Genomic DNA, 26169 nt, shown 5'->3' on the forward strand with positions numbered 1-26169 from the left:
GGCGAGGCGCGCTGAGGAGGTGGTTAGGTCGGCACCCAGGACCCTGGTGATGGGGAATTCGCGAGTTTTATCAGTTTAGGTATGAGGAAAATTAAGGTTAAAAAGGAAGAACTTAACCACCCCGCTGAGTGGCAGAACTCGAACCCGTATCTCTCTTCCAAGCCCTGGGCTGAAGTGAAATACTTAGTTCAGGTTGTTGAGGAAGCAGGAAGGTGTCCTCAGGGAGGTGAGTTCAAAGCCAAGGCCCCAGATTAGCATTGGCTGGTCACGTCAGGGGGCACTTTCGCGTATTTCGGTCCCCCGCTGTCAATAGTTTAAAAGAAGTCCCAGGTATTTCAGCATAAAAAGTTAATCTTTAAAATAGTCCCCCTTCTCTCTGTGCAGTGTGCATCGCCATGTCCCCTCTAAGAGCCTGGTGCGCACGAGGCGAGGAGACTTACTTAGAAACCTTAATAACCCCCAGTCACCCATTAGCAAATCTATTACTCTGGGAAAATATTATTCTCAAATTTTGCAGCCTCTTGAAGTACAGACACACCTGCTTTCGAAAGAAGCATTTCCTCTTATATGTTCTAAACGCCTTATGTTTGGAGAAACCATATATAAATAATACGTGTCTGGAAAATACTGTATATAAATGAGGTAATTATGAATAGACAAAAATACAACAATTACTGTTACTGTTGTTCATACTCAATGGGAATGTAAGATAGTGTGGCTACCTCTTACATTCTCTAGTTTTTATTGATTCATTCAACAAACATTCCTTGAGCACCCACTAACGTGTGCAGGATCTTGTAAGTTCAGTCTTTTCAGGGACCTTGTAGTCATGCAAATAATTTGAACTTTATAGATTCCCTATTAGATAAAAGCTTTTTAAAGATTTTAAGGTGGAGGTATGATGTAGTTAGATTTGTACGGAAATGGCTGCAGAGAGGTTAAGACGAGTCAGGGAGGTGGTTCAGTACTTTAATTTTAAATTAAATTTTAAAAAGCACTGGAATCCTTTTTCAAACAAAATCTGTCACAGAACCCCAACATATAAAGGAGATGAAAACTTGTATTTTATTACTAAACATTTGTAAGTGCAGAATTTTAACATTAACTTTAAAGGTGAATTTTAAAAATGAGGCTAGTTTGCTGTTGGCTTGGGTTTTTATTTTGTTTTATATTGTTTTTAGCAGAAAAGGAATTTATTGAAAGGAAATTGGATAGCTACAATAATAAATAGGAAGTCTGCAGAACCAAGCTTAGGAATGGGGAGGAATCAGAGGAGGCCAGCCTGCAAAGACACAGGTAAGACCCAACAGGAAAAAGTATGGTTAGAATGCCATGGCTGGCCCCACTGCCACTGGTGTCTTAACCCTGCTATTTAATCCTAAAAAAATTTTGAAGTAAGGGTCTGTGGACAACAGTTGCAGTTAAAGCAACCCCAGAACTGTTTTATTTCTTATTCCTCTGTTTTGGTTTCTATTATCAAGAAAATCCTGATCCCTCGGGAGAAGTAGGTACAAATCAGAGTGGTTTTTAAAAGAGTGGTTTGAAATCTTCAGCATGTGCTTCAGTTACAGAAATGGCAGAAGGAGATTAATTCTGAGCTCTACACTGAAATGACTTAACCTCAAGTTAATTTCTGGCAGTTTGCAATATGTTAAAATTTGACATCATATCTATTTAAAAATCTATTTTTAAATAAGTGAAGTTTGAATCAAACATTTGGGAAACCTCTGAAGGCTGTCTGAGAAACCCTATATTCTGTACCATTTAAGGTAAAAACTACGGATAAAGGGAACCAGATATTTACGTAGGTTTCACTGCATTGTCTCATGAAGGCTAGAGAACTAAAGGATTTCTGTTGGAAGATACCCTCTTGGAAAAACCTCATCAGTGATGAGGGCTTCTCTAATCCAAGGCTCTTTGACTCTGTCTCTTTTCTCTTCAAGTAGGAAGTTCTTCCGAAGATTTTTCACAGGTAGTAGACCACACCCAGATATTCAAGAGTGTCTGAATGAAATATTACCCTAATGTAAGGATACAGAGCTGGAGAATATGGCATCTAGATATTTCTGCTGACTTTAAGATTATACTATGTCTCTTCTGTAACTGAAATAGGATAATTTCTCAAAAAACCCACAATTCAGGTCATCAGATGCTTGATTTTCTTTTCAGTTCTCATTCTTGATGGCCATGAAACAAAGGGGCTTAGAAGTTGGCATGCATTCACAAGCCTAAGTCATTGTTCCAAAACTCTGTGTCCAATAATTAAGAATCAAGTGCATTAAATACATGAATACTTAGTTTTCTACAAAGTATGGAGAAATGGCATATCCCTTAGAAGGAAACCCTTTAAAGTAACTGAATAGTGCTGCTGTGCATGGCATTTAATGTGTGCATGGATATATCTTGCTGCTTCTAGAAAGGGGGGCTTTTGTTTTCGTTTTGTTTTAAAGGCACCCAGGACATTGTAGATGTTCAGAGCATGTTAAAAATTAGTTATACAACGTTGATAGATTGGAATATATTAAAATTAAGAATTTTTATTCTTTAAAAGGCACTATTAAAAGAGAGTGAAAATGTAATCTAAAGAATGGGAGAAGTATTTGCAATACATATATCTGACAAAGCATTTGGTATTCAGAACAAATCATTAAAAAAAAAAAAGAGAGTCCAATAGAAAGGTGTAAAATATTTGAATGGACTCCTCAGAAAGGAGAACATCCAGATATCCAATAGACATGTGAAAAGGGGCTTAATTTCAAAATCATCTGAGAAATGGGAATTGAAACCCCAATGCAATACTGAAACCAGAAAACACCCATCAGAGTGGCTAAAGTAGAAAAGACAGAAAGTATTAAGTGTGGATGAGGCTTGGTGGCAGTTAGAACTTTTATGCACTGCTGGCAACCACTTTGGAAAAATTTTTGGCTGTTTAAATTAAAGCTGAATACATGCATACCTTACAACTCAGCCATACCACTCCTAGGTTTATATTTATATATTTATATTAGTGTGGTCAGACTGCTGTAACGAAATACCACAGACCAGGTTTAGCCAACAGCAGAAATTTATTTCTCACAGTTCTGGGGACTGGGAAGTCCGAGATGAGGTGCTGGCTGATTGGGTCCCTGGTGAGAGTTCTCTTCCTGGCTTGTGTTTCCTTCTTGCTGTATCCTCCCATAGCAGAGAGAGCTAACTCCATCTGACTCTTTCTTCTCTAATGAGGGCATCAGCCCTGTTATAAGGATCCCACCCTTATGACCTCATTTAACCTTTATCACCTCTTCATACATGAGGCCATATCTCCAAATCCAGTCACACTGGATATTAGGGCTTCAGCCTATTCAGCATATTTTGAGGGGACACAAACATTCAGTCTGTAACAATTCCCAACAGAAACTGTATGCATTTGTTCTTCCAAAGACATGTATCAGAATGTTCATAGCAGCACTATTCATATTTGTAATAGTTGACCTGGAAATTACTCAAATGCCTATCAGTAGCAGAGCAGATATACAAATTGTGGCATATTCCTGTGATGGAATAATGTACAGCAATGAGAAAGAATGATCTACAATCACACACAACATGCATGAATCTCACACACATAAGGAAGAGTGAAAGAAGCCAAATACTAAAGTACTTACTGGACGATTTCATTATATAAAGTATAAACCTGGCCTAAACTCGTCTGTGTTGTTAGGAGGCCAGATAGTGATCACTCCTGGGCAGAGAATTAGTGGCTAGGAGGAGAATGAGGTGACTTCTGGGGGACCGAGATTATTCTCTCTCTTTTAAAAAAATTCTTTTGTTTCTATAGCTCTTTATTTAAGGCTTAATTTGTTTTAGAGTAGTTTTAGGCTCACAGCAAAATTGAGAGAATGATAGAGGTTTCTCATATATCCCTGCCCTACACATGCATAGCCTCCTCCATTAACATGGTACACTTGTTATAGTTGGTGAAACTGTGGAGTATTCTCTTTCTTGACCTAGATTCTCATTAAATGAGTTGTATGCATATTAAACATCCCATTGTTAGTGTTTACTAAGAAATATGTACAAAGGACATATATAGTGGACATGAGCCAGACATGACCTGTACATATATAGAATCTTTATTCTCATGTTGTTTTTACAACCTTACTGTGAAATCCTGATTTACTCACATATTCCTAATAGTGTGACTTAAAAGAAAGTAGAGTAGGTGTGTAGATTTTAACTCACTGCTATTCTCGAAAGGGGAATTATAGGCAAGATGCTGGGAGCATATGTCAGCATACTGATAAAAGATAAAGGAGCTTGAGAGAAAAAAAAGAGGGGGGATAGAAATGTTTACAATTAGGATTTCATTTACAATTTCCAGTTTGAAGCTTTAGGAATTTTGGTTCAAGGAAAGAAAGACCATGGAGTTGCTGCTCCCCCAGTTCATATTCCAGCATGTTTTGGAACTTAAAAACATACTCCGAAGAGCCACAGACCTGAGTCTCCTAGGAACCCAAATCTGCTTCATGGCTCAGTGCCCTCTAAGCCAAGCTCTGCACCAGAGGAAGTGGCGTGAGTTACCCCTACAGCTGGAAGAATGCTCATTCATTCTCCCCGTGGCCAATAGTACTTGCTGCTCCATTCCTGTATCCTTGTGTCTGCCCTGGCAAGGACAATATACACTGGTTTTATGCGAAATTATCCTCATGAAAGTACTGAGCTATGGCAGGAGTCATTAGGAAAGGAAGGAACCGCTGGATTCTTATCAAGCTCTTTTTGAGTCCTTCTTTGGAGCTGATTGATGTTCTGAAAGCCCCCAAGGAGTCGGCTGGCAGTTGGGGCTGCAGTTACAAAGAGTGGTGAGAAGAATTACTTCGGTAAAACATTTTACTGTGAACATAATGGGTACAGAGATCTCGTCCAAAAGCAACCTGTGTCTAAACTACTCTCAAGTTCTCCCCTTGCTGGAATGTAAACTTTCTAGGGCCAGGGGTTTATGTCTGTTTTGTTAACCTTTGTGATCTCAGCACCTAGTAACTTGGCATATATGGTAGATTCTCTACTTGTTGAATAAATGGAAAAAAAAAAAGTGGGTGAAGTGAATACAGTTAGTGTGTTTGAAGGATGTTAGAGAAAGGAAATCATAATATGTAGGGTCAGTAGTTTTAATTTTAACTTTAACTTAAATTTTGGTAGTTGGAGAAATTAAACTACAGAATAGGAAAGAAACTTACCCAAGATCACATACCAGAATCAAGAAACAAAACTGTGGCCTCCCAGCTTTCAGGGAGCTTTTCATTAGGAAGCATGTCTATGCTATTCTGCTGCAGATGCTGGTGTCCGGTAGCAAGGAGACATATTTGTGACTTTTTGAAACCAGATAATGATTTATGCTGGTAGATAATACAGTCCATTTTATGGGCATGTTTTCAATGTTACAATCTTCATAGTATGTAGTCAGTGTTCGGGGAAGCATTTGAAAACATGGCCAAGTAAATTTACCTTGTCACTTGAGTCATAGTTATGGTCTCAGCTTTGTACTGTGAGCCTTGTTTTACTAACCGATACATTCATGAATAACACAAGACATTTTTGTAGCAGAAATCGTATTTTCAAATCAAATTCCTAAGATGTTTTGACTTTATTGCCGATCTTCAGCTGACAGTGGCTCTCAGCACTTTAGCTGTGAGTCTTTCTGCCCCCTCCCCACTCTCACTGTCAAGTAGTTAATGATCTATAAACAAATACTGAGATGCCCTAAGGGGGCTCTCCATTTAAAGGGGCCTCGAATCATTTTATAATAGAAATACAGTAGTCCGGCCACTGATTTACGATTTGTCTGTTTAGGTTTTTGAAGTAGCATTCCAGTGGTATTTTCCAATGGGGCAGGTTTTAAATTTACTGTACAATAGCGTTACATTTCATCCAGTTTTTCCCTTCAGGAGGAAACGTCAAAAATGTGAATCTACAATTGCTGTTACCATTGTACGAAGTAACGTTTTTGTTTGTATATGCGTGCATGCACACAGTTCAGTTTTCTAAGCTAAAAGTGGCCACAGAGGGCAATCGTGTCAATGTAATAGTATTGACCTGTTACTGAGTGTTTATTTCGTGCCAGGTAGTTTCCACCTTTTGTTTCACTGAGGTGACACTCCAGAGCAGGGTTTCATTTTCCTCATTTTCAAGCTGGGGAAGCCGAGTATCAGTAGTTAGAGGTTAAAATAAGCTGCCTGCAGTCACAGGGCAGGCAGGTAGTAGAGCTGGGATTCGAACCTACATTGGTTCAGATTGGCAGGCCTCAAAGCCCCTTGTTTGACCACAGTGAAAAAGAGTCATCTGATGCTAGACCCAGAGATAAAAGGAGCTGGCACAGTTTAACATCCTTTAAATGCTACACGATTAGTAAGGAATCAGGAAATAGCATTCTAGATCAAAAGTACAGCTCATCTAGCCCAGAAATCTGTCTGACACAAAGGAAATTTGGGGGCTTACATGATGCCTCTCAAAGAAAAAAAAATTTTTTTCCACAATCACTTGCAAAATTTGTTGTTAAACAGCTACTTCTATGTACATTGAACATACTTTAAAAATATCTTTAAAATTAAGAGGCATGCACTAAGGACTGTGGGCACCACCAACAAAGATTCCGACTCCAAGCAAGTTCTCAAGGTCTAAAACTTGGATTTCATTTGGGGAACCCGAATAAAGAGTATATAGGAATTCTTTGGACTACTTTGACCACTTTTCTGTAAGTCTAAAAATTCAATTCAAATTAAAAAGTTTAGTTTTAAAAACTTGGATTTTAATGGTGCGAGCATCTGGCCATAGTTTGGACGGGTGTGAGTAATGCCGCTGCTCAGGGTAGTAGGCACATTGAGCCCGAGCCGGCACTTCAGGGAACCACGACTGTGGCTCAGCTCTTTCTTTTTATTCCTTGTTGCTGTTTCTGATATAGCAAGATGTTAAAGCTAACTGCATGCTCTATTAATTATATGAAGGTGAACTTGAGTCATATTTGTTACTGAAGATGATTAATAATTACCAGTTCTGCACACGTTTCTGGTGCATTTCAGTAAATAAACAGGGTACATTGTTGGGTAGTAATTGATTAATTAGCACATTCATCCTACACAGCTCAATGGTCTAAGATGCTGAGTTTGAGATATTGCTCATAATTATTACAAGAAACAAATCTGTTCCATTTCTCAGTTTATTCTTCTGTACACTAAGGTTTTTTTTCCTAAATCGAATGTTTAATGGTTCAAAACCTTATAGGTTTTATTCAGATAAATCAACTCATGAAAAATTGCTAGTCATAACCTCAGAATCTTGTTTTTGTGTGAACTAGGGTGAAAACTTTTACAAGGCTAATTTTAACATTAGATCTTGCTGTTAAACTGGATCAAATTCTGTAAATATAGGGCACTTTCCCACCATGCAGGAAATGCTCATTGAGCACCTATGCGCAACAGGGGCACTGGAATCTCATTTGCTTCCCAACCACATCAAATAAGCTCAGGACTGCAAGTGTTGTCGGGGTGGCACTTCGCAGCGCCAAGTGAATATACTGTGTAATCTTCAGAGAAGTTTAGCAGCATGTATTGGTCACTGTTTAAACTATGCAGCAAGTTAGGCCCCCCCTCCAAGTTATTGACCCAGTGTGTCATTGAGAGAGAGTGTGGCTGAGACAGCTTTAGACAGGGAGTCAGGAGCCCTGGGTTCTAGTCTATCTATATTCTTTCTTGAAGAAGCCTTGTGACTCTAGGCACATCATTACTCCCTTCCCTAAGTTTGAATCAGAGCTCTCTATTGCTGGTTTTATTATTTGGGGAAAATTATTTAATCTCTCTGAGTTTCTGCTCTGTTTGCATGAGTAGATATGGCACTAAAGTCATGGTCTGGTGTGAATTCTAGAATATTCAGACTAAGAATATTAAGCTTAGACTAAAACATTCAATTCACGGTGCTAGGGAACATGCCATTGCTATCTGGTGACAGCTTTGGGACCTTGGAGCAGGGAGGTGGTTATGATATTCCCAGGCTATGTTCCTAAGTTCATTATCACTTTGGATAGCAGAACTTATAACGCAGAAATTAGTATTTTTCTTTCCCAACCTACCCCAAATTAGATTTTTGTTTTACTTGCTTCATTATTTAAAAAAAGGAAAAGTTCATTTTAAGACAGAAAATACAGAAAGAAAAAACTCCACCGTTAAGAAGTAAGCACAGTTACTCACAGACATAGAAAACAAACTTGGTTACCAGCAGGGGAAGAGGGGAGGAAGGGATAAATTGGGAGTTTGAGATTTGCAGATACTAACTATATAAAATAGGTAAACAAGTTTATACTGTACAGCACAGGGAACTATGTTCGCATCTTATATTGACCTACAATGAAGAAGATATAAAAATGAATATATGTATGTATATGTATGACTGAAGCGCTGTGCTGTACACTAGAAATTGACACAACATTGTAAACTGACTATACTTCAATTAAAAAAAAGGAAGTAAGCACTGTTAACATTTTGGGGATTATCCTTACAGTTCTGTGTGTGTGTGTGTGTGTACATATATGTATACATTTTTAAAAAGTCATAATTTGGAGTCATAGATTTCATGCTGTTTTAAAAATGCTTCTTTACTTAATGATAATTAAATATCATTTCATTTTCTTCTAACGATACCTGTTTTTTCATGAACAGCTTTTTGAGGTATAATTGATATTCAAACACTGCACATACTTAAGGTGTACAGTCTGATAAGTTTTGACATACATATGCATCCAAGAAACCACTCTCACAAATCAACATAGTGAAGCCCCAGAATTTTCTTTCTGCCCCTTTGTAATCCTCCTGCTCCTCCCCTTCTCTACCATCCCACTTCCCACCCCCAAGCACTATTGATCTGATTTTTGTCACCATAGTTTGCATTTTCTAAAATGCTATATAAATGGGTATGTACTTTTTTTAATCTGAAAATTTTCATTCAGCATAATTATATTGAGATTCATCCATGTCTCTGAGTTTATCAACAGTTCACTCCTTTTTATTGCTAAGTAGTATTCCATTGTAAGGATATCCCACAATTTGTTTATCCATCCACCTGTTGTTGGACATTTGGGTTGTTTCCAGTTTGGGGCTATTACACATAAAGCTGCTGTGAACATTTATGTACAAGTCTTTATATGCTTTCTTTTCTCTTGGGTAAACGACTAGGAGTGGATTGGCTGGATTATATATTAAGTGTAGTAACATGATTTTCTAAATGGCTATATAGAGGTCCTTTATGTAGCTATTTATAATTTTTAAGTAATACTCTTTATTTTTGAACATTTAGACTTTTCTGATTTTTTATTATTGTTGCAAATGATCTATCATTTTTGGCTTAGGAATGTGGCTATAGATCTTCAATTTGGGGGAAAAAAACCCAAGCTAATGAGTAGAAAGGCATAGTAAAGGGAATCTGGAGATAACGTGTATGTTGTTAGATAATTTTGAGTTCTTCCATGATTGCAAAACAAGTATTTAGTGTTCTTTGCTGGGAAGGAAAGTGGCATAAATCTTTAAGTGAACCAAAATTTGAATTTGAAGTTGAAGTTTATTTTGCAACCAATGGAAGGTCTGCCGTTTTGTTGTCAAGTTTATGGAACCATGATTTCATCACAACATTACTTATGAGGCAACTGCAGTAAACTTAGGTGTGGCCTTTTGTTTCTGGGAGCTATAATTAGCCATCTGGTATACTTTTTAACATTTTTGTTAAATAAAAAAAATCTTAAAATGTAGCATTTTACTCACTTCCCTCTCTCTCCATACATACATACACACACATACATGATATATATGGTGACAAATGAGGAAGTGAAGCAAAATGTTTACAGAAAGGTAAAGAAATGCCTGAGGGGAACCACCGTCATCAAACTCCCCAAACCAAAAACACACACGCAGAGATGCCAAAGCTGTATTCCTCTGTGCTACATTTAGGGTCTTCTTATAACAAAACAAAAGTTGTTTTTACCAACAGATTTTTAAACAGCAGGGACATGCTTATTATTTACTGTTTTGGTATCTTTCCCTCATTTACATAAATACCCCAGAAACCAGCAGTTCAAAACTAATAAAAGCCAGGGCCCTCCATCAAGTGCAATAAAGTTTCATAACCATGAGTTAGACTGTTAGAGTGAAAAATAAACCTATATATGTGGTTATGAAAGGATTTCTTTGGAAAGTGTATAATCACATTTCAAAGTTAGAACTTCCATTGGAAGTTGCAGTGTAATAATAATACTTAAACATTTATGCAGAATGCTTCGTCTTTGAGACTTTCCCAACATTGGCCAATCAATCTCTGCTGCTTCCCTAAGGAGCAGGTAGGTATAAACTATCTGCCATTTTCTAGTTAGAAAATTGGGAAAGGGATGGCCAGCTCAGAGAGACGGAGGACTGGAGAGACAAGGTTCTGGTCCTTTTTATTCTGTGACTCTTTGGGATGTAACTCCTAATAGAATGCCTCAGTTTTCTGTTCCACATCAATGAACTCATCAACAAAACAAAGATGTGAATAGTAGCTCAATCTGCCTCAGGCTTTTAGACACAGTCCTTATATTCCAGAGGTACACCTTTTGGAAAGACTGGGATACAGAAAAGATACAGAAGACCCACAGTGCATTCATTTCATCAGCACTTTGAATGGATGGGACCAAACTTCTTCCAGTGAGAAAGGCAAAGTCAGATGCTTCCTTCTTCCCAGCAACCTCTGCCCTCACATTATCCTGGCAACTTAATTTCTATTTTTCCAAATAAGATTTACTATGATTAGTGCATTTAAAGAGTTGAACAAATTTGCTGTGCACATTAAAGCCAGAGGAACAGTATAATAAAACTAATGAACATTTACATTTTTGGAAATATAATTAATGTAAGCTTGTGAAATTCTGAAAGATAAACATTTAAATGTTAAAATACTTACTACCTTCCCCACAGGGACAGTGTTGGAAATTAATGAGATAACAAATGTAAAGTGCTTTAAGCTCTTTAGAAGAAAGGTGCCAGATAAATACAAATGGTTGTTAATTGTTAAAGCTATCAGATGGTTACTAATATATTACTTAGGACAAAATGCATATTTTCATACTTGAAAATAGGATGCTTGCAATCCTATTTAAGATGATATAGCTAAAGTAATGCTCCTCAAACTCCTCCCAGGTTACTTTTACATCTTGTTGCAAGTCCTTTCTTAACCTTCCCCCAGTTCCTTGACTTAGTATCCATCTTTTGAGTAAAACTATAAGGCATGATTTCCCAGCTTTCAAACTCTCCTGTACCTTCCCATCATCAGTCTTCCACCAAAGTCTTAAAGATCCAACACCATAAGAGTTTCCACAGACACCATTTCTTCTGATTTCTCCAGTCATATAGTTGTGATGCTTCACAGTGCTGTGAGTTGTCCACATTTATGTTATTAGCAGTAAACATGTAAATTAAACTTCTTTTAAGCAACACACTAGAATGTGTTATTAAAGACTGTAAGTCCTTTGCACGATCTGGGACAAGGGAAATTGAACTTTCTACGTTATACAAAAAGGTAGGATTTGTGGTAAAAGAGTTTAAATCCCATTTTTTTTTTTAATTTAGCCTGAAACATGGAGTGAGATACCCTCACTACATCTCAGTTCCCTCATGTAAAACAAGGGCAGGAGTAGTATTTTCCTAACGGGGTTGTTGGAAAGATGCAACAAAAGAACGTATATAAAGCTTCGAGTACAGTACCCACCTAGCCAGTAATGTGTTCAATAAAAGGTAAATGTAAGTAAATAGTGGAAGGTAGGGAAGTAGGCAGCACAATTTGTCATTAAATATCATCAATCTGGTTTCTTTAAAATCAGTATAAAATAGGTAGTATGTGAAGGGAGATACTTACCATCCAATAGTGAGCTCCTAAATGACTAGTAAAATTTGCTTCTCAACCCATCCCAAACATTCCATATTAAACAGTGGATCCTTTCTCATGCAAAGATAGCTCTACTGTCAAATGTATGCTTCTCCCAAAATCTGGGAAAATGGCACATCATTTAAAAAAAATCCTCTTATCGACAAAGATTTCAGTTTCCTATTTAGAATGGTGAAAGTTCATTAATTTGTCTTGATTAATTTATGTTTTGGATACATCGTACACATACACTTTTTTTTTTCAAACTTTCCTTAGTTTACTGATAGCACAGTATCTTTGCTATACATATATGCTAAAAGATAATGGACTGTCTTCTTTTCAAATGTTCTGTAATTAAAACATTTCACTAATTTAATCTGGTCCTCTGGCTTCTTTCCCTTAATTACTTGAAGTGATTGTTTTATTATACCAATTTTTCTCCTCTGGTTTTTGAAGCCGTAGCTTTTTAGGTAGAGGACCTGACTCCCAGTCAACTTTCTGGTGAGAACTAAATCTGAATGTATGGCCTGAATTTGGAAACAGGCATTCTGTGGTATATGTTAATGACAGAGGCGAAAGAGAATGCATTGTTTGAGAAACCGATCATGTGGGTAAAAAACCAAAAAACAAACAAACAAAAAAGGTACCAGAGAGTGAACTCATTTTACTACTGCCAGCAGCTTGAGGCTCAAGAGTGCTAATCAAAATTCACATATAAAACTTCCCTGATTGATTTAGCAGTTTTGTGCTGTTGAGAAAGGGAATCTCACCATGTGAAAGATCCACTGCTGTGCTGAACAAAACAGAGACAGTTTTCTTTTAAAGTCCTGAGCAGATGAGAGCCATAAGGAGACAGAGGGTTTCATTTACTCTCAGGACACAATTGTGCCAGTGAACTAATGAGTCTCTTGGACCTTATGTTGCTCTGGCTTCAATCGAGGCGAGACTCTAATGGGCATGTAGTACTTCCTATCCGTCAAGTGTCTGGACAGTGGGCCCCTCATATGGATTAGAGCGATCTGGCAAGAAAAAGAGGTCATCGTTGTACCTAGCCCAGGCAGGAAACCTGGCTAGCTAATGTATTTCCAACTATAGCAAAATAAGAGCTCACACACACACACACACACACGTTAATTTTATTGCAGAAACTCAACCTATGGCTGAGGCATAGTTAACACATTATTGGAATTCCATAGGTAATAAACGCCCCTCTTTTCCTCAACACATTCAGATATTTTTAAAGATATAAAAGGCCATTCTTTAAAACAGCTCTGTGATTTTGGTGTTGTGACTTGCATATTTCACCCTTCAGTAAAGCTGGATGATGTAGAAATATTTTGAACAATTATAATTACAAGCAAATGCTCAGAGTTAGTATCAACACTGCATAATTTTAACAATTTACCCTTTAAAAGGTACTGTTGAATTGAGCTTGTAAAAACACTACTGCTGTATTAAATGGAGAACTAGAGAATACAAATGTTTATTCAAGCTAGAGCTGAGTTACTCTGTCCCAAACTAAGAGCAGATACTGCCACCTAGATACATTCTTGTGCTTTAGTTAACTAGATGTTGGCTTATCTTACTTTTTGAAAAATGGTAACAACAAACAGTAGTGGCTTGGTACAATAAAAATACAATAATTGATAAAGGGTCACTCTTAAAAATCCATATAAATGTAGTTTTCTTGGAAAAAAAGACATTGTGTTTTGCCAAATAGCGATGATTAAGCCTTTATTCAATTTTTTAAATGCAGAAGACAAATTACTATTGGAAATAGGAGGGAAACAACTTTATAAAACATTAAAAAAAAAAGCTCCGTAATCCTGAAATTTACAAAGCAGTAGAGGCAGAAGTGATAATAGTAACCCTTGTAACTTTTTTGACAAATTATTTCTTCCTGAGTTTGAGAAGAGGAAGAGATTGTTTAATACTTTCAAATGAAAACGCAAATAGGTTTTGGTCTAATAAGTAAAATAACATCACTTAATAAAATTTTTTCTAAAAAGAATTACATTATAATCTGTTCTAATACACCTCCTAGCAAACAAAGCAAACTGACTTCCCCCACCTTTTATTCCTAATAGCAAAATAAATGTTGCCTTTTTTGGCTCCAGGTTGGAATGAAAAATCAGTAATGTATTCCAGGATCATTCATTTGTCAGGTTTAGAGAGATTTTTTTTTTTTTATCATCTTTGGACTCTAGCTTTTCTTCAAATCTAATTTTGTTTTCCTCTGTTACTCCTAGAATGTCTTCAATGTCATCAATGGTGGTCTGTAAATGAACAGTAAAAATAATCCTTGTTACTTAAAAACTTATTACAAGTCTTCCACCCAGCCCCTCAAGCATTTGCTCCTTTTTGGAGTTAAGTATGGTGTAGAACAGTTCTACTCAAAGTGTGTTCCACTAACCAGCACCCCTCTAAAATTGTTGGTTATCAGTCTTAATGAAATAAGCAAAAAGATTGAGAGTAAGAATTTGGAAGCCTTTATAGAAATTTTTATGTCTATTAAATCTAATAATAAAAAATATGCTCCTATTTCATGTGTCTTCAGTTTTTTCATTTCATTTTTCTAGGAATTCATTTTGTTGTATTTTACAAAAGTATTGATCCACTCACTATAGGTCGGAAAAAAACAAAACAAACAGGTCCTTCACTACGTATAATTTGAGGTCCACTGGTCTAGTCAGCCTGGAATGAAGGCTAGTAGGCTGATGGGAGTATTTATTTCCACTGGTTTTGGGGAGAAAAAATGGCACCTTTCCATTTTATTTTATTTAGTTATTTTTTATTGAGGTAGAATTCCTATACCATAAAATACACCCCTATAAAATGAATAATTCAGTGGTTTTAGTATATTCATAAGCAACCACCACTAGTATGTTATTCCAAGACATTTTCATCACCCCAAGTATAAACTTTATACCCATTAGCTGCCATTCCCCATTTTCTCCCTCTCCTGGCTCCTGGCAACCTCTAATCTCTTTTCTATCTCATTAATGATTTGCCTACCTGGATATTTCATGTAAATGCAGTCATACAATATGTGGCCTCTTGTGTCTTAGCATAATGTTTTCAAGGTTCATCCATGTTGTAACGTGGATCAGAACTTAATTTCCTCTTTATGGCTAAATAATATTTCATTATATTATACCTATTTTCACTTTGGTTGGTTGCACTTTAGGTATTATGCCTAAGAAGCCATCGCTAGCCACAAGGTGATGAAGATTTATACCTGTGTTTTCTTCTAAGAGTTTAACAGCTTTAGCTCTTACACTTGTGTCTTTGATCCATTTTTACTTAATTTTTGTATGTGCTATAGAATAGAGAGGTATAACTTCATTCATTTATATGTGGATATCCACTTGTCCCAGCATCATTTGTCAAAAAGACTGTTCTTTTCCCATTAAATAGTTTTGACACCCTTGTTGAAAACCAGTTGCCTGTAAATGAAGGAGTGTCTTTTGGACTCTCAGTTCTATTCCATTGATCTATATGTCTGTTCTTATGATAGTATCACACAGTCTTGATTACTGTAGCTTTGTAGTAAGTTTTAATATTGAGAAGCCCTCTAACTTGGTTCTTCTTTTTCAAGGTTATTTTGACTATTCTGAGTCTCTTGCATTTCCACATGAATTTTAGGATTGCCTTGTCAGTTTCTGCAATAAAGCCAGCTGGGATTTTGATAGAACTTGCATTGACTCTGTGGATCAATTTGGAGAGTACTGCCTTTTTAACAATGTTAAGTCTTCCATTCCATGAACACAGAATATCTTTCCATTTACTTAGGTCTCCTTTCTTTTATGATGTTTTACAGTTTTCAGTGGATAGGTCTTATACTTTTTCTGTTAAACTTATTTCTAAATATTTTTTTCTTTTTGATTTTTAAAAAATTGATTTAAAATTAGTTTTTGATTATTCAAAAATTGATTTAAAATTACTTTTTGATTATTCATTGCTATTGTATAGAGATATAATTGATCTGGTATATTGATCTTGAGTCTTGCAACCTTGCTGAATTTATTTAAAAACTCTTAATAGATTGTTTCTTGGTTCCTTAGGATTTTCTACGTATAAGATCATGCCTGCTGTGAGCAGAGATAATTTTGCTTCCTTCTTTCCAATCTGGATGCCTTTTATTTCTTTTTCTTGCCCAACTGCCCTGGCTGGAACCTCCACTACAATGATGAATAGAAGCGGTGAGAGCAGATATCCTTGTCTTGCTCCTGATCTTGGAGGGAAAGCTTTCAGTCTTGCACCATTAACTATAACATTAGCTGTGGGGTTTTCCTAGGTGCCCTTATCAGGTTAAGGCAGTTACTTTTTATTCCTAGTTTGTTTGAGTGTTTTTATCAAGAAATGGTGTTAGATTTTGTTAAACGCTTTTTCTGCATCACCTACCATTTTTATTCAGCCTTTACTTTGCTAGTAAATCCTTGTTTACAAGCTGAAAATCCTTATTAGACTGTCATTAGGGTTGTAGATAGAAAATGCTACCAAATACCAAATACTACCAAAAACAAATCTTTTCTACTTTTCAAGTTTAAAACAATTATTCCAATTTTGTTGAGATTTAAACTTACCTTTAGACTTTCTAGCAAGTGTAAAAAAAAATCAAGATAACAATGATTCACATGAGAAGGCTAGAAACCATGAGATATTTAAAAGCTACTTAAGAGCATATGACTTTTGATGATTTTGACTTGATTTTGCCCTTCAGACAAAGGGCAGAGAAAGAGCCTTTATTTTGTCAACAGTAGTTGGCTCTGCCAACCTCAAGTCCATGCTCGGAGTCTACTAACTCTGTGTGGTTTTGGGGATAAATCATCTGTCTTAGTCTGCCCAGGCTGCTAGAACAAAATACCATAGACAGGGTGGCTTAACAACAATTTATTTTGCACATTTCTGGAGGCTGGGAAGTCCAAGGTCAAGGTGTTAGCTGATTCAGTTCCTGGGAATAGCTCTCTTCCTAGTTTGCAGACAGCAGTCTTTTTGCTGTATCTTCAGATGGTGTGGAAAGAGAGAAAGAGAGAGACAGGGAGGGAGAGAGAGATTAACAGTGAGAGAGAGAGAGAGAGAGTGCACAAGCACAAGCTCTCTGGTCTCTTACAAGGGCACTCATCCCACCATGAGGAGCCCACCATTCTGACCTCATTTAAATGTAGTTACTTCCCAAAGTCCCCATCTTCATAAATCGTCACATCAAGGATGAAGAGTTTAACACATGGATTTTGGGAGGACACACTTCAGTCCACACCACCATCTGATTGTGACTATTAGCTAGTATTTGGACAGACTAAACTGATCGCGTGCACACAGGCTCAGAATTTTGCACATCACAGTAACAGATGAAATGATGCTAGCAGGCAGGAACTTAGAATATAAGTGATGAGCATAGATCCTTTAGGACCAGTGAAAGTTGATGCAACACATAAAACCACATTGAAGAACAAAGCATTATTATCATTATTACTGTTACTAGAGGGACCAGGCATAGTTCAAGGAGAAAAATGTATTCAAAAAGTTTATTTTATCAAGCTTTTTGTCGGGTTTTCCACTGAAGAGAAAAATCACATGTGATTTCTGATTGAATCCCTTGAGTTATGCGACCCATTCAAACATGATGAAGGCTTAGACTGGGAACCAGGTGCACACTCTGGTGATCAATACCAAGTGTTTGTCTCTGTTCAGCTGGTACTTTAAAAACCTTCCGACAGATCTTGCTCCTGTTTTCTAGAGTTTGCAGACTTGTAGTCAATTACACATGACTAGGTTTCCTGAACCAACATCTTTAAAGGACGTTTGGGAGCTTCAAAAGGTTAGTGATGGAACACCTGTCCCACTTTGGCGAAATGGGGAGGAGCAGGTGGCTCACATATACGCTGAGGTTTTCTTCTGCTTCTCCCTACACACACTGTCCTTCCTGGGGTCTCGGAACTTCTCTGACTTTAGAAACGTGGGCTTCCCAGGAATCCTTAGCCAGACGCTGTATTTTCTGAAATATAGGTAGATTATATTCAGGATTTTTGGTTGTGATAGTCTCTGTTTCGGCTCCATTGTGATGGTACAGCTTCGCCTTCAACACCGGAAAAGCCCTGTTGTCTTGTAAGCTTAGATTTGGAAATGGAAGCGAGTTAAAACAAGTCTACTATATTTCAAAGAAAAAGTTTCAAACTATTAAATTTAACTAACGGGTTCAGTGGGAACCTTAAAATATTGACCCTGCACATTGTAAAATATGTACTGCTTACAATGAAAAAAAAATGGTTTAGCACTTGTTTACAATACAGCATGAGGTATTTTCAGCCCTTGTATAGAAATTAACCAGGATCGTTAGTTAATTAACACCTCACCTTAAAATTGGTCTCGCCTTGCATATTAGGTGCTGATATTTCTTGATGGATGATGAAGAGATTGCGAGCAAAGGTCATGAGGACCCCCTGGAGATCTTCACCGATTGTTCTGTTAATGATATCCAAACAAATGAGTTTACCAACGATTCCCCTCACAAGCTTAAAAACAATCACCCTCTCATTTGTGCCTGTCTGGTGATGGAATTTAATGAGTATTTTCAATCTCACAAGGTGGCAATCTTCAGGGAAATATGAAAGATGAGGCTCCATTTTAACTTGTCAACAAAAAGGATTTGTGTAATAAATATTTTTTATTAATCAACTTAGCAGAATGTAGGAATAGGTTCAGTCATTCCTAGCAAAAGGCTACCACTGAGCCAGGACACTAGTATTAGCTCATGTTAAAAATTAAGTTAGTTTAGGAGAATTGTTGCTGCGTGTAATTCGTGCCTAACAATTCATCTGCCTACAGAGGCATTTGCACCTCAGTATTCTGGGAACTTTCATCTAGGGTTTATTTTCTATCATGCAGACAAGTGATTTCTGCTTCTTATGTGCCCCATCTATGTGCAGAAGAGAATGTGCCCCATTTGTGGACAGCTGTCTTTGTGACGCTGAACACGCACGTAAGGATTTCAGAGACAGCTTGCCAACGATCCTGCAGAATTAAACTGCGGTCAGTGAACGTTCCCAGACAACTAGATCATTCTAAGTTTTAACTTGGAAACAAAGCGCTAGGGTATTTCTCTAGCTATTTTTTCAGATTTTATCAAAGGGAAAAAAGAGATTAAGTGAGTGGATTAATTTTTTTAGATTTTTCTGCCCTGAGGGGGTAAACCTAAAGAGCTAGCTGCTCCTTAAGGCAGCTGCAGAGAACTTTGGGATTACTTCTTTCCCAGTTGTTACCTATAAAATAAGTCACCTTAGAGTCTAAGGCTTGGACCCGTTTGGAATGGCTGCCTTCCAGCCTGACTGGGTGTTCCCTTGGTTCGGGGTGGGAGGAGGCAGCGTCCCAGGCCCAAAGACAGGAGACAGCATTCTGTGTCCTGCCACTGACTGTGTGACTTTGGGGAAGTTACTTAAGCTCTCTGGCTCGTCATTTCTTTTTCTCTGAAATGAAGGAGTTGGACTAGATAAGTGCTTCCAAACTTTTTGAGTTATAGTCGCAAAATCCAAGGACCCCCATCCCTACCCCTTATAGCTACTGAACATTAGTATCTCTTCCTTTAATAGAAAAAGTAATAGCCAAAGTCACCTTTAGACTCATTCATTTTTAACAGTGATTTGTATTTTGTTGCCACAGGATCAGTATGTATTAGACCCTGGGTGCTTCTGAAAAAATTCCTGGGCCCCATCCGGATCAATAAAATCAGAATTTCTGGGTTTGGGATTCTAGAATGTGTTGTTTCACCAAGCCCCCCCAAGGTGATTCTTACATATAGTAAAGATTGAGACACATGCTTTGAAAAAAATTGTGTGTGCATGTGTGTGTGTGTGTGTGTGCGCGTGTGTGTGTGTGTGTGATGCTGGGTCCACACATGTATTCAAGCCCCTCTCGCCACCCCTCCTCAGCCTCCTCAGGTCCATGGTTCCCAGGTTGGGAACCAAAAAAACTGGATGGACTCTTAAGTCCCCTTCCCTATTAGTAATTCATTTGTAGACTTTCCTTCATTTTCCCTTCCTTGAAATTTCTCCTCAAATTTCACTATTTCCGGAAATATCCCAATATAATGGAGTCAGTATGAAGTTATCCCAGCAAAGCCAGGCCACACAATTCTGGTCTGTAAGGTCATCCCTTCCTGGAGCCCTCACCCGACGTGGCCTGATTGCAATAAAGCCAAACGAAGCCCAGCCATCTCATGAAGAGCCTCTCCTTAATCCCCCAGAGAAAATCAAGCAACACAAGAAAAGTTTATATTTGCTCACCTTTTCTCTTTAATATGCTGTAGATGTTAAAAGGATAAGTCAGGATAAGTTAGGATAACTTAAATGTACCAAATAACTACATTCCAACATATGAATAAAATGCAATTCAAGGTTGTGGCTCCAAAGTTCTGAGTCCTAGATGGGGAGACAACTTTGCCAGCCCTCCAGAACACCCTGGAGAGACGTTTGCAGGAAGGAAGCACAGAGAAGCCTCCTGAGTGGTGCAACAGGACTCTTCCCAACGTAAATGTGTCTAGAGGAGCCTGTGTCAGGGCTGGAACGGGATGTGAGGAGGGGCTCCAGACCCGGCCTTTTTGGGGAGCATCTTGCCAAGTCACCAGAGCATTTTTCTAAGCAAGCCAGAATGACAGCTGCCTGCAGTCAGGGCATCTGAGCTGGTTCCTCACCAGTCAGACTTGCTGTGCCTTGTAGGTGTTTGTTTTTAAGTGTAATATGTTGTTCAAACTAGCCCCTTACCCATCAATTTTGGAGAATTAATCAGCTTACTTATGAACCCCCACTGCCACACCTAAAGTCAATTTATGAAATACTTGAAGATCTGAACAAAACAAGATAGACTTCCAATAAATCAGCATGCTGATTAAAATGCATGAGAAGCGGCATTCCTGTTGGTTGTCACGGTCTGTTTTCTTAGCTTATTACATCTCATAGACACACTTCATACTCACAGCATTCCCAACTTGTCTCTCTTCAGGTGTTCATAAAATATAAAGACAGTTCCTTGTCTGTCCTATAAAATTTGAACGGGAAGAAAAGAAATAGCATGTTATATTGGAAAGAAAGGAAAGAAAACACACTAAGACCACTTGGACTGATCTGAATTGAAATCTAGAGCTCTGCAAATACTGTGAGAGGCGTATTTGGGAAGGCTGTCTCCAGAATGTGGAGGAGACATGTCCTAGGACAGTGTTTTTTTTTAATTGAGATGATAATAGATTATAATTTACATATAACATTGTGTAAGTTTCCCATGTACAGCATGTTGATTTGATGTATTTGTTTATTGCAATATGATTGACCACTGTAGCTTTAGCCAAAATCTCTATCTCATCATATAATTATTATCTCTTTTTTGTGGTGAGAACATTTAAAATCTAGTCTCATAGTGGGTTTGAAGTATGTAGTACAACGATGCTGAGTATAATCACTTGCTGTGCATTAGATCCCTGTACCCTTTAACCAACGTCTTCCCAATTCCCACCCTCACCCCCACCCTGGGTAACTCCCATTCTACACTCTGTTTCTATGAGTTTGACTTTTTTAGGCTCCACATATAAGTTACATTGTACAATGTTTGTTTTTGTCTGGCTTATCTCCCCCAGCATAATGCATTCAGATTCTATCCATGTTGTTAGAAACGGCAGGATTTCCTTCTTTCTCATGGGTGAATGATATTCCATTCTATGTATATACACCACATCTTTGTATTGAGATATAGTTGATGTACTATGTTACATAAGTTATAGGTGTACAATGTAGTGATTCATAATTTTTAAAGGTTATACTCCATTTATAGTTACCATAAAATTTGACTGATTCCCTGTACTATATACTATATCCTTGTTGTTTATTGATTTTATACATGATAGGTTGTACCTCTTAATCCCCTATACCTATCTTGCCCCTCCCCTTTCCCTCTCCCCACTGGTAACCACTAGTTTGCTCTCTCTGAGTCTGTTTCTTTTTTGTTATATTCACTAGTTTGTTTTATTTTTTAGATTCCACATGTAAGTGATAACAAACAGTATTTGTCTTTCTCTGTCTGACTTATTTCACTAAGCATAATACCCTCCAAGTCCATCCATGTTGTTGCAAATGGCAAATTTTCATTCTTTTTAATGGCTGAGTAGTATTCCATTATATACATATGCAGTATATCTTCTTTATTCATTCATCTGTTGATGGACACTTAGGTTGTTTCCCTAACTTGGCTGTTACAAATAATGCAACTATGAACATTGGAGTGCATGTATCTTTTTGAATTAGTGTTTTTTTTTTTTTCAGATATATACCCAGGAGTAGAATTGCTGGATCACATAGTAGTTCTATTTTTAGCTTTTGAGGACCCTCCATACTATTTTCCATAGTGGTTGTACCAATTTACATTCCCACCAGTAGTGTTCAAGGGTTCCCTTTTCTCCACAACCTCACCGACATTTGTTATTTGTGGTTCTTTTGATAGGTGAGAGGTATATCTCATTGTGATTTTGATTGGCATTTCTCTGATGATTAACGATGTTGACCATCTTTTCATGTGCCTATTGGCCATCTGGATGTGTTCTTTAGAAAAATACCTTCTGCCCATTTTTTGAGGTTGGGTTGTATGAGCTGTTTATCATATTTTGGATGTTAACCCATTATTGGTGATATCATTGGCAAATATTTTCTCCCAATCAGTAGGTTGTCTTTTTGTTTTGTCCATGGTTTCCTTTGCTGTGCTAAAGCTTTTAAGTTAATTAGGTTCGTTCGTTCGTTCGTTCTTTCTTCTTTCTTTCTTTTTTTGCTATTGTTTCCTTTGGGAATCTGCCTTTTAGCTCACTTCCTGGGTGATCCTCATGCATATCAAAATTTGAAAACCACTGTTCTAAGAGGAATGGGTAAAAAAAAATAAGGAAAATAAAGAAGCAGTTTATTGTGTGGAAGATAATTTGTACTTCAAAGGAAAACTGTATATTGTCTATAGGACACCCTATTGCCTTGATTCTGGGGAAGATATTTTTAAACTCTGTTAAGTTGTAGGTGACTGAGAGATGAGCAAATTCTGTGCAGTCTGATAGAGGTTCAGTTGATTTTCCTCTCTTGCTCTCCTTATGGAAAAACCAGTTTTGCCTCTGTTTGCATATTCATTTCAATGTTCATGATCTATAGATGTCTATTTTTGGATTCTTTTTATATTGGTTATAACATTTGCCTAATTCTCTCTTGAATAAAATCTTTATCACGTGTTTAGTTTTGTATTTGTATGAGAGGTGTGATTTTATCCTTTTTTGAAAATTATTTAACACTAGAGTTGTCTGGTAGGGGAAATGGCTGTCCTGTGAAGCTGTGACCTCCTCATCACTGGAAGTACCAAAAAGAAAATTACATTTTGGGGATTTGGTAGAAGATACCACATGCCAGGATTATGACTGCTCATTGGCTCCCCATTTTATCAAGAAGCCTGGGCATTGGAACAGACATTGGACTCAGTTGCCTCAACCTAATCACAGCCCCTCCTGACCATCTGTACTTTGTAAAGGCCCTCACTCAGGCTGTTCTAATGGGCAGCCAGGGTTGAGGACTATTGACTAGTTGATCTATAAGGTATCTTGCATCCTTTATACTATGCTGTCCAGTATGGTAGCCACTGGCCACATGGGGCTACTGGGAACTTGAAATATTAGTCATTGAAGTTGAGATGCACTGTAGCTTTCAAAGACTTAATACAAAAACATAAAATACCTCATCAATAATTATTACACTTATTTCAAGTTGAAATGATAATATTTGTTTTCTGTTTGGGAAACATCCTTTTCTTGATACTATTTTCTGAATCAATCATGTAGGCTAGGTTATGCTGCAGTAATTAAAAAACAATTCTTCGTTTTTATAGCAAAAAAAGTTGGTTCATGCTCGTACTTCATTTCACTGTGGTCACACTCAGGGCTGAAGGAGGCTCCGTCTCTGCTTCCAGGATTTCTGAAGCAGGAAAAAGGATATGGTGACTCATGGAGTGGCTCTTAAAGGCTTCTGCATAGAAAGGACATACAGCACTTCTGTTTATATTTCACTGGCCAAAACAAGTTACGTGGCCATGCTGACTTCAGGGAGAGGGCAGAGGAAGTACAATTCTGCTGTGCGCCTGGAAGGAGGAGAATCTGAACATTCTGAATAGCCCTCATGATTGCCACCACGGCAATTCCTTGGCCTGAGGAAGTGAGAACTGGCAGTGGTGGAGCTATTTAGGACCGTGGCACATTGCCTGTGTACGTGTGAGACCAGCCCTGCCACACTGTCGCAGGCAGTAAACATGACACTTTTCTCCATATGGCTTTCATTACAAGTTCATTTCATTAGGAAATCAGTGGGGGTACTTTGTAGCATTACAGAAATACCAGGAATGAGACCCACCGAGTTGGTTACAAACTCAGCAATGCTTCCTTCCAATATTCAGCAAGGAAAAATAAACTCATAGGGTGATCTCATTTCCCTTTTACACCCCTGAGATTTTCAACAAGAAACATCATGTGAAATTCTGTGCTGATAATGGCAAGAAAAACAATGTTGAGAATAAGGGCTTTTGAGGATTCTTTTTTTGGTGGCAATGACAATAAGATATTGTTAATATTGCTGCTTTTTCTGGAAAGAGCACCTACATTAAATTCGACCAAGAGTGGGAGCAGGTGGCAGAAGTTACATTGGAATTAGGGTAAGTGATCTTCTTTTTAAACTCAGCATAACTCAAGAAGGCAGTAAAATTTTGGGCGGTTAATTGTTAAACACATTTTTTTTTCTTTTTAAGGCGTAATAGGTCATGGGGGTTACAGAGAAGTTCATGCTTCTTCAGCTGAAGAATATGTAAGAAGTACCTAGATGGAATATTTCTTTTGAAATGGATCCCAGAATTCTTGGATTGGATTGGCAGTAAGATTTTAGAAACACATATAGTCAGTCTGAAACAGTCCTTAGGGGAAGAAGGTGCATAGGAGATGTCCTAGTGTAAGAGAAAGAGTCAATCATGTTTGACTTATGGACAGTTATGGTGTCAGGCTTTCCATAAAATGTCTGGCTGTGTGATCTTGGGAAAGTGCTTAAACTCTTTAAGTCTAAATTCCTCACCATGATGTGGAAGAGATAATAACTTTTTACAGAAGAGATATGAAGATTAAAGAGATAATAAAGTAATAGTGCGTAGCTCAGTGCCAGCACATAGTAGGTGCTCTGTAAATGCTGGTTCATTGCCTGCCTCTCCAAGAAAAGGCAGAGGAGAGAACAAGTGGAGAGTTCTGACCAGGGATGGACTCCAGGGTCTAAAAAGGTGAGAACCCATCTCTGGAAAAATAGAGTAAGGGCATTGTTAGAGAATTTCCAGATTTTCCAAGTAGTCACATGACTCCTTCTTCTTACCTCAGATTTTTGTGACTCCATTTCTCTTTTCTTGTACTATTGTTTATTATTTGTTCTTTTTGTTTCTATTTATCCCCTCCTATCTTTTTTTTGTAGATTGTTCCATTCTCTGGATTTTGTCCTATTTTCTGTTGTTATCTTTTTCTCCTTCACATTGTTCCATCACTCCATCACCCCCAATCTATATTTCTCTTTCTCTCCCATTTCAACTTTCATCTTTTATTTGTTGTTTAGCACAGGTGACCTGGAGGCAGAGTCTACAGAATTTACAGTATGTGTTCGGCGCCTCTCCGCCCTTTCTTTGTTCTTCTGACCCTCAGAACCCCTTCCTCTGCACCATCCACTGTTTCCCTAGGGCCACAGCGGTCTGTTTTCCTTACTAAAATTTGTTCTTAGGAATGAGTCTGATCAACTCTGAGCCACAAAGTTGTAAATAACCTACAAAGTTTGGTGCTTTCCTTTTCCCAGGAGTGCTAGAACTTCAATCACGTACAAAGCCTTTAGTCAAAGAAACAAATCCCTGATAATAATTTTGGGCAATAGAAAGTTACGGCGTACGTTTTCTTTTCAGTAGGACACATCCCCTGCCAAATATGCCCACTCACAGAGCTTGTCCTGCTTTGATATTTTAGAAGAAAATAAAATAAATTGATTCAGGTAAATCTAGAGTTAGATTTAGCCACCTTCGGGCACATGGAAGTCTAATCAATTTGGGGCTAAAAACCACAGTTGACCATTGAACAACATGGGTTTGAACTGCGTGGGTCCACTTATATGCGAATTTTTTCCAACAGTAAATAGTGCACTGCTACACATCTGTGGTTGGTTGAATCCTTGGATGCTAACCTGC

The 26169-nt window shown here is 37.7% G+C and overlaps 1 protein-coding gene and 1 long non-coding RNA gene across 2 annotated transcripts in view; one reads left to right on the top strand and one right to left on the bottom strand.

The window, feature by feature from the left end:
* The first annotated feature begins 6 nt into the window (after positions 1 to 6).
* LOC140696757 (uncharacterized) lies at positions 7 to 7175 on the top strand. The gene is made up of 3 exons (XR_012073234.1): positions 7 to 226; positions 1185 to 1296; positions 4361 to 7175. It is a non-coding gene; the product is annotated as an uncharacterized lncRNA (long non-coding RNA).
* A 6452-nt stretch (positions 7176 to 13627) lies between these two features.
* IQCH (IQ motif containing H) overlaps positions 13628 to 26169 on the bottom strand; it is a 184206-nt gene continuing 171664 nt past the window's right edge. Inside the window, 4 exon segments of the mRNA XM_072962195.1 lie at positions 13628 to 14091; positions 14094 to 14186; positions 18267 to 18375; positions 20882 to 20943. Of these exon segments, the coding sequence (XP_072818296.1) occupies positions 14065 to 14091; positions 14094 to 14186; positions 18267 to 18375; positions 20882 to 20943 (291 nt within the window). The 3' untranslated portion in view covers positions 13628 to 14064.

This window comes from Vicugna pacos, chromosome 6, assembly GCF_048564905.1.
Source record: "Vicugna pacos chromosome 6, VicPac4, whole genome shotgun sequence".
Classification (NCBI taxonomy): domain Eukaryota; kingdom Metazoa; phylum Chordata; class Mammalia; order Artiodactyla; family Camelidae; genus Vicugna; species Vicugna pacos.